Source organism: Rhineura floridana, chromosome 11 (genome assembly GCF_030035675.1).
Source record: "Rhineura floridana isolate rRhiFlo1 chromosome 11, rRhiFlo1.hap2, whole genome shotgun sequence".
Lineage (NCBI taxonomy): Eukaryota > Metazoa > Chordata > Lepidosauria > Squamata > Rhineuridae > Rhineura > Rhineura floridana.
This window is the reverse complement of record NC_084490.1, coordinates 7,581,889-7,591,624: the sequence shown is the minus strand read 5'-3', so window position 1 is coordinate 7,591,624 and position 9,736 is coordinate 7,581,889. Positions and strand designations below refer to the sequence as shown.

At 43.4% G+C, this 9,736-nt stretch overlaps 2 gene segments (V, D, J or C); both read left to right on the top strand.

The window, feature by feature from the left end:
* The first annotated feature begins 623 nt into the window (after nt 1–623).
* Nucleotides 624–1,434, top strand: LOC133366917 (immunoglobulin heavy variable 1-18-like). The segment is given in 2 exon segments: nt 624–695; nt 1,031–1,434. Coding segments are annotated over 2 exon segments (459 nt in total).
* Nucleotides 1,435–2,555: 1,121 nt separating this feature from the next.
* LOC133366916 (Ig heavy chain V region 441-like) lies at nt 2,556–9,251 on the top strand. The segment is given in 3 exon segments: nt 2,556–2,657; nt 2,920–3,219; nt 9,154–9,251. Coding segments are annotated over 3 exon segments (444 nt in total).
* Nucleotides 9,252–9,736: the final 485 nt, after the last annotated feature.

The window sequence follows — 9,736 nt, the reverse complement described above, 5'->3', positions numbered from 1 at the left end:
TTATTCCCATGTCTGTAGATGATGCTGTCAGCCCATCATCTTGTCCTCAGGCCACATACCCTCCTGGGCCACACCTCTCACCAGCTTTGCACCCTCTGTGAGAGTTTCTACCTGTCTAGAACATGTCCTTGAACTCTGAACATGCTTCTTGCCTGACTGGATGGAGGATAGATATGAACATGCATAGATACTAGCCTACAGTTCATAGATAGCATTCACATTTGCTCCTCTACCCACGTTTGCCTCTGGCTATGCCCATTTCTGGCATGTGGCCTCTGGAAGGTTGCCCAGACTTATGAATAGGATTTTCATGGTAAGCGGTATCCAGAGGGGGTTTACCATTGCCTGCCTCTGAGGCTGAGAGGCAGTGACTGACCCAAGGTCACCCAGTGAGCTTCATGGCTGTGTGGGGATTTGAACCCTGGTCTCCCAGGTCTCAGTCCAACACTTTAACCACTACACCACACTGGCTCTCTTAAAAATATATGTGTGTTTCCAAAAATCTGGACAACCACTTCTCAAAGCTATTTAAAGCTACCGAAATATCCATATGCAAATTGAAAGCCTGTGTTTCCTTCTCTAAACATTTTTAAAGCAAAGCTTCCACCAGCAGGATGCCATCATTTATTTGCCTTAACCAATGGAAGGCATGTCTCTCTGGCTATGTCTTCTCCTGTGGGCAGCAATGTTAACAGGTAAGGCACATGTCCAAAGAAGGATGCCTTCTGCTAAATAATGGTTTTGGTCAGAGAGTCAAAGATTCTGGAGAGGTTGTAACAGACAATAAGGAAGACAGTAAAGAGAGAGATTACAAATATTATATCTAACGTGAAGAAGAACCTCAAAAGATATAATGAAGCTGGCTATTGACAGAGGAGCTCTAAGCTATTGACTTCTATTCAATTTAGGTAATAAATCAGGGAAGTGGCCGTAGCTCAATGGTAGAGTACATGGTTAGAATAGGAACCAACAATCAGCATGGCATACTTATAGAAATGACTTATCCTATGCTCTTTTTGTTTATCCACAGATGTCCAGTCTCAAATCCAGTTTATCCAATCTGGCCCTGAAGTCAAAAGGCCTGGAGAGTCTGTGAGACTCACCTGTAAGGCATCTGGGTATACATTTACCAGCCATTCAATCGTCTGGGTCAAACAGCCCCCAGGAAAAGGACTGGAGTGGGCCGGCACTATATGGACAAATAACTTCAATACTTTCTATCCTGAGTCTCTCAAAGGCCGAGTCACCATCAGTGTGGACACTTCCATCAGTACTTCATATCTGCAGTTGACCAGCTTGAAAGCTGAAGACACAGCAGTATATTATTGTGCAAGACACACACTGAGGAAAACTGCCTACACTGACAATCAAAAACCCTCCAGGGGGAAACTTCAGAGGAAGTTTTGGCAGGGAAAGCAAAAGATAAACTACTGAACTGTTCACCCAAAAATCATATAAATTAAAAACAGGAACACAGTCCAAAGTCTGTCAACACATACATACCACAAGGCAGGAATACATTTTCATCACACATGCGCGCATATGCGCATGCACGTACACACACACACATTCCATTCTCCTCAACCAGTAAGGAGATGCATGGCAGAGGATGTTTACTAGTAGGCACACAGTTGAGAGGACTCACACAAAGAAGCCACACAATTCACATTGTGCAAGAAAAGGCAATATACCAGTCCAGACTGTTGCTTATCTATATTGGAAGGGGGTGGGTGGTGATTCCTTCTTGACCTCAAATGAGGTAGTCAATCAGATCCTATATGTGAGGGAAAGCCAGTACTGAACCACCCATTATTGTATAGGTGGAAACCTGTTGCTCTCCAGATGTTGCTGGACTACAACTCTCATCATCTCTGATCATCAGCCATAGTGGCTGAGGTTGATGGGAGTTAGTGTCTAAGGGCATCTGGAGGGCCACAAATGTCCCATCTCTGTATTGTTGTATCATGAGTTCTACCATTTCCTCCCAAAGCCAATAGACAGCCCCCATGCATCAAGGAATATGAAGTAAGTAATACCTTATGCCTCAGCTGTGTTGGTTTGGCTACATTGCTGTGGGCGTGAAGGGCATAGCAGGCATATTTTAATTAAAGTTATTTTATGTGCAAACGATAAATCTAATGAAAAGTACTGCAGTCCCTCGTCAAACCCAAACCATCCTTATTGCTCATAGTTCTTTCTTGGGCTGTCCAGATATAATTGTGGACATGGTATCCTTTGAGCTCCCTCCATTGGAAATCATCAGACATCTGGTGCATTTGAAGTCATGTAATAATAGCCAATGTGGTGGCTTCCAGATGTGATGGACTCCAACTCCCATCAGCCTGAATCAGCATGGCTAATGACCAGGAATGATGGCATATTCCATCCCTATCTGCTTTCACCTTTCTCCGGTGCTCAACTTTCCAGACAACTGCACAAGAAACAGAGTGAACTGGGCCTTATTATAGACATCCCCATTCAAATGGCACTTCCTTTCGTGGATCTTATAAGATCTACCACCCAGTCTTGTCTTCCCTTGAAGACCTTCTGCGTTGTTCTTCCTCCCACTACATAATTGTCATCATTTGTTTATGCTCATAAATACATTAACATGCAGACTTTATTAACATCCTATATACTCATGAGCATGCTGTTTGGTGAGTATAGCTATATGCCATGTAGTATATGGGAAAGGCAGAAAAGGTAGGGCTCTGTAGTCTTATTGGAAGACAGGAGTGTCTGATGTGTGGAGAAGGCTGCCTTGGAGCAAGGGTTTTGGCACAATGACCTAGGATTCTGCAATGATTTGGACATACTTGCATGGCAATTGACTGGGCTGAAGTTTTAAAGGCTCTATGCATATTAAAGAGGCTAGTCTGATGTTCAAAAATCACATCGTTTCCAACCTTCTGTCTCCAGCTGCTGAGTCCCAGTTGTCTCTGATCCAGCCCGTTTCAGAAATTAAACTTCCAGGAGAGACCTTGAGCTTGTCCTGCAAAGTCTCTGTTATTCAGTACTGGATACAATGGAGTCGGAAAATGGGTGACCAGGGAATTCAGTGGATTGGAGAGACCAATCCAGATGGAACTGCATCATCTGTACACCGGCCTCTGAGGGAAAGATTCACCATCTCACGCGATAATTCAGTGAACACTGTTTACTTGGAGATACGGAAGCTGGAGGCTAAAGATAGTAGTCTCTATTACTGCAGCACTCACAGTGAAATACAACCATACAAAAAGCAGAAATTTCTGCTTTGTCATCACTTCATCTGCTGGGCAGGTGCTAAGGCTGGCATCTCACATCATTTCTGCTGTGGATGCGCATGGATTAGAAAAGGATCATGAATACACACTTAAATCCAGATATATGCAATCAAAAACTAGAAATGCCTCCCTCCTCTCTGTGTGCACATCACTTGAGCCATTGAATGGAACTGGTGCTTTTCTGTTTCACACTTGTGTCCTGCTCTGCACCTATCAGAACAGCGGCCTTAAGCAAATTATTGAACAGAAGAAGCACAACTGATGTTAGGTCATGATCCACAGAGCTGTGTCTGGAGTTCATCGTTGGGATGGCAAATGTGGTATCACATTTCCCCCCAGCCAATTTAGAATCTCAAAGCAATCGTGTCTCCCTCCCCTCAGAGCCTGTCACCAAGCAACCACTGCCAAGCAGGCTTGTACAAAAAACAAGGCCTTACGGCAATCACAGAGATCATATAACATTTCTTTAAACACAAACACAGACATAGCATTTCTCCACATGGTATATGATCTTTTGCTCCAAGAAGCCCTGCCACCACTTGGCCTTGCCTTGACCACCCTAAAGAGGCTCTACGCACCACTGCCATAGGAGGTAATACAAAATGAAATAGATCCCATTTGTTTGTCAAACTGCTACACAAATCTAATGACCCACCGCCTGTTTTAAATCATCACTCATTCCGATCCAGGCTATTGCCAGGCAAGAATATTAACACTCTGCCGGAGATTTCAAAATGGGCATGTGTTCCAGGTGAGTAAAATTCACAGGTGTGGGATGGACAACTGCCAAAGTCGAAGTGTGTGTGTGTGTGTGTGAGAGAGAGAGAGAGAGAGAGAGCGCTTAGTGATACAGCACATATTTTGCATGCAGAAGGTTACAGGTTTCATCTAGCATCTTGGGCTAAAGGGATCAGGCAGGGAGTCAGGAGAAAGAAGCCTTTCTCTGCTTGAGGTACTGCAATTCTGCTCCCAAATACAATAGACAATACTAGACTTTGTGAACAATGGTCTAACCTAGTATGAATCTGCCGCTTAGGTTCCCAGCTGCGATCCCTTTGATGATTTCTTAGAGTGCAAGCTTTATCTATCTATCTATCTATCTATCTATCTATCTATCTATCTATCTATCTATCTATCTATCTATCTATCTATCTATCTATCTATCTATCTATCTATCTATCTATCTATCTATCTATCTATCTATCTAATCTGCATTTACATCCAAGGAGCTGAATGTGAGGTCCATGGTTTCCTCCACTCTCCATTTCATCCTCACAGCATCCCTGTGAGATAGATTAGTCTGAGAGACAGCAACTGACCCAAGTCATCCATTTCATAGCTGCATGGGGATTCAAACCCTGGTCTCAGGCCATTCCAAAACTCTATCTATCACACCACATGGGCTGCAGTGAGGCCACTTTTGCATCTGCAACCCTGCTGAACATGCTGGCTTGGGGGGAAAGTTGGACAGGCAGGGAAGTAGATTTCTCTGCCAACCTGGAGCTGGTCTGGTGACTGGGACCAGATAGGGCCTGATGTCATCATGTTACAGCAGTGGGCTTGGCTCGGGACTCAAAAGATCCCAGGCCAACTCAGTCCCTTCCATGGAATGTCCCATTTCAGAGAGTTATGCAGGCTGTCCATGGCACTGAACCCTCCAGTGGCAATTCCACCCAAACATGCATTTGGTACTTCTGCCGAATTCTCTCTCTCTCTCTCCCTCTCCCTCTCTCTCACACACACATTTATATCCCATCTTTCCTCCAAGGAGCTCAAGGTGGTCTACATGGTTCTCCCATCCCCATTTGATCCTCACAACAACCCTTTGAAGTAGGTTAGGCTGAGAGGCAATGACTGGCCCAAGGTCAGCAAGTGAGCTTCACGGCCGAGTGGGGATTCAAACCCTAGTCTCCCAGGTCATAGTCTAACACCCTCACCAATACACCACACTAGTTGTAATATCTCTAATTCTCAAGCTATGCCCTTCATGGCCCCCTTTTTGTCTCGCTGGAATGTGTCCTTCAACTCTGAACGCCTCTTCCTTTTTACTACAGAAGCAACACTATTTTTCCATCATATAATTATAATCTCCCCTCCTTTTTTTTTTTTTTGCCAGCCTGAGGCTGCTCAGTTAACACCTCCTACTTCCAGTTCCCCTCCTTTTCCCCACTCTGTCTGGGCAACTTGTGTCTGGCAATCCGACATGTCTCAGAAGCAAGTCTCATGGAGTTCAATGACATCTACTTCCAAGCAAATGGATGCATTTATCTGAGAGTAAGCTCCATTGAATTCAATGGGACTTGCGTCTGTGTATGCATGCATAGCACTACACTATGTATGGAGGCATAGCTCAGAAGTCAGTGGGGGCAGTGAATCCACGAAAGCCAGGATATGTAATATTTTAATATTTTGTTATATTGCCGTTCACTTCCAGCTGAAAGTTTTGCTGTGATTTTGCACTACTTTTGCCGGTATGCTTTCAAGATTGCGCTGTGGCATTTCAGTCTAGGACACTTGGACCGTTTTCATAAGGTGAACAGCAAATAAAAAGAAACGGCCTCACCACTTATTTTTCCACTCTGTATGTCTTTGCTTGAGATCTGTGTTCTTCCAACATTACCACTCTGAGGCATCCCAAAGTCTCCTGCTTTGTTTAAAAGTAACCCAGTCATCCTCCCCAGGCATTTTCAAAGCCTGAAACTCTCTTCTTGCACGCACAAAAATGCTCCTACTTCTATGTCTTCCTTCCTGTCTCTCTGGCCCCCAGGACTCTGCTCAGGCCACACCAGTCACTGGCCCCTGCCTACGAATAGGGTGTGTGGCTTGGAGAGAATCCCAAGGCCTGGAAGGCCTCACTCAGTTCCCAGCCCTAAGATTCCCCACCACTGCTCTATATCCTTCCTCTCCAGTCTCACCATTACTGCCCACTCTCTAAATCAGGGATAGCTAACAAGGCACCTTCCAGATGCTGGAATGATAACAATGACACCTGGGGCCGATGGCATCTGGAGGGCACCTCATCTCATCGTCCATCCCAGCTCTAGATGACAAGATTATAAGCTCTTCCTGGGCAGAGGCCGGTCTTCAGTGGTTAGTCCATGTAGACAAGGAATGATCAATAATGAAGTAAGACCAAACATCTTGATCATACAAGGCCAGAACTTTCTTAATGTTCTAAAAGGATTGACAGTGGGGTGTGTTCTTCTTCTAATTGCTTTCCAGTTCTTGTCTACCACATGGGTATGAATCACATATGCTGACATGACAGGGTGACCACCACATCACTTTCATGTCTGGTTTTTATTTGTTGTTGTTGTTAGACTTATTACCTGCCCTTCCCCAGAAGGCCTCAAGGCAGGCCATAACAATATAAAACATACAAGTTGAAAAACTATTTAAAACTAATTACAATCACAAACAGAGAGGGTCCTACAATATATATCCATATATATATGGGAGGAAGGGTGGGATATAAATGTAATAAATAAATAAATAAATAAAATATATGTATGCATGTCTGAACACCACACACACACACACACACACACACACATTTAGCCAAAGGTACATCTTCAGTATACGATGGAAGCTGTATAATGAAGGTCCCAGATGCATCTTTTTGGGGAGAGAATTCTGCAACTTAGGGGCTGCCACAGAGAATGTCCTCTCCTGAGCCATTTCCACCACTACAAACATCTGAACATGGTGGAACTATCGAGTGTCCCCCCTCACTTCTCACCCTATGGGTAAGGTTCCAGGTTTGGTTCAGTCAGCACCTCCAGATTCTATTCACTTTGGTAGTCAAGGCAAGGATGAAGGGACTCATCCCTTTCTCCTAATATCATATGGTGGACTACTGGACTATATAAGCCCAATTTGCCCTCCAAGGGATGCCGCAGGGTACTCAGCAATGACCCATACTTCCTATTCCTCCCTTACTTGCACAGTCACTTCAAGGTATTATTAACGGACCCATCAACACTATACACTTAATCACTCTTAAATCACTTGAACAGCCATGGCTTCTCAGCTATAGTTTGCAAAGGGGGCTGAGAGTTGTTAGGAGGCCTCTATTCCCTCACAGAGCTACAATTTTCAAAGTTTCAGAATTAATAAATATAGAAGGTTTTTTTTAAAAAAAGACATTCTATTTCCCCATCAGAGCACAATAGATTGGCCAACAGAAAATAGCCTCTAGGTTTTGTTTTGTTGGTCCACTCAAAATGTTCAAGGAGATAAGCCAAAGGGCAGTATTTTGACATGTTCTAGCCTTCCTGTAGAATGTGCAGGCTACAGCAGATATTATCACTCCAATGCACTTAATAGCAAACCAAATGCATTTATGTTGCCGCTGTCATGACCTCAAGGTGGGCAGCAACTGAATCTGCAAAAACATCCCTGGCTCTTTGTGAATCCTTCCCATTAAATAAGACCTAAGTCCTGTCTCCACCAGTTTTATCTTCACTCTCAGGATTAATTCTTGTTCTCTGCTATTATGACCCAAACTGTCATCTGCACATGGTTCCCATTGAAACCACAGTAATAGGCTAATTGAATTGAAACTTTATTTTTTACCCCACCCTTTTTCCAAACTGGAACTCAGGCCAGCTTACAAATAGAACTACATGTAGTTAAAAACATAGAAAAACATACAATTAAAATACAATTAAACTGCACTACCTTAAAACCGTGAAAGGCACTTAAAAATCTAAAAACAATTTAAAATAATACAAATAATAATATAAAACAATAAAACAAGCCTTGTAAAGCCCAATCCTAAACACCTTCTATCCCAAAAGCCTGTCGGAATAAAAAGGTTTTTACTTGCCAACAGAAGGGTGGCAAGGAGGGGGCCATTCGTGCCTCCCTAGGAAGGGAGTTCCAGAACCTAGGAGCAGCCACCGAGAAGGCCCTATCTCGCGTCCCCACCAGTTGCACTTGGGGCTAACAGTTCAACTGTAGTGCAACTGGGACCAAATTAGATATACCCTTAACTACATAGCAGGCAGTTATATATCTTGTCCCCTTAGCTACCTTAAGAGGCAGGGGAGCCCAGTTCGCATTGAGATTGGGATAGAGATTGCTTCATCATCCTCAGCATGACTTGGAGATACAGATGGAAGTCCTCAATGGCACCAAGGAGGCCCTTTTTCTCTGACTCCTCACAGCTCAGCCCTATACTATTTCTAAAAACAAAACAAAATATGGTATGTCTTCCCTTGGCTTTTCTTTTCTTTTGCCATGGGAGCAGCTAAAGAGGAGGCTGCATAACATCAGTCTGCTAGTAGGCTAAATATGCTGACATTTCAGTGGCCAAACTTTATGAATTGTGAATTTCTAAATGAATGTTTGAGACTCTTTTTTGATTGTGGGCTTCAACTGAGAGGGAGAGTCAGTAGAATGTCGTTCCTATTAAGGGGCGTTTTTGCCTACACCCAAAATGTTTGAGAAGGCTCGGGAATGTTCTAGAAAAATTTCAAGTGTGCCACGTGAGATCAAGGGGCCAATTAGGTCTGGGTTTGAGCGGAGTATTTAAAGCCGCTCCTTCCCTCAGCGTTTGCCTTTTTTGCCTCGCTGCACCTTCACGCGTAGTGTTTGCAAGGGCTCTGCCTGCATCTCTTGGTGGTCGTTTCCATTCCTTACTGGCTGGTTTGTTAGTCCCTGCTGCTTCCTCCTGTTCTGTGCTTCCATTTATTTATTTAACTCGGCTCGGATTCCCTCCGATCGGCTGGGCTGTGGGCGTCCGCCCATGTTCCCAGCGGCTTTCTGCCGCTTCGCGGCTTTTTGGCTCCCTTCTTGTGTTTTCGTTTGTTTGCCCTTCCTGCTTGCTACCTTCCCGTGCTTCTATCCCATTATTTAAATTTGGCTTAAATTTCCCGCCAATCAGCTGGGCTGCGGGCATCTGCCCACGCACAGGTGGCTTTTCGCCGCTTCACAGCTGATCGTTCTCTACGCAGCCCGCCTTTCTGTGCTCGATTTACTTAACTTGGGGTAGTTTCTTTCGTCCCCCCCCATTTTGATTCAACGGTTGGGAACGTTTAGTTGGGGCTGTTACTTTTTGGTCTCTAAGGAATTGTTCCGTTTGTTTCACCCCCCCATTTTTCTTTTTAATTTTTGTTCCCATTTGGTTGCGTTGCATTTTATCTCCTCGTATATTACTGTTTCTAATTCTTTTAGCGTTTGAAATTAATTTCTGGCTTCCCTGAATTTATTGTTGTTTCATAGTCATTTGTTTGTTGTGTTCATTGTTGAGCTTTGTTTATAAGTTTTGGTTTTCATTTTGTTCTTTAATAATTATATTAAGTAGTATATACATATTAATATTTATATATCTTGGGAAATATATCAATAGTTAAATTTATTTTATTATAGTTGATATATTATTCCTTTTATTCACCCCCTTCATAGTTAATTCTGACCCCCTTTAACATAAATAAATAAATAAATAAACAAATAAATAAATAGGAAAA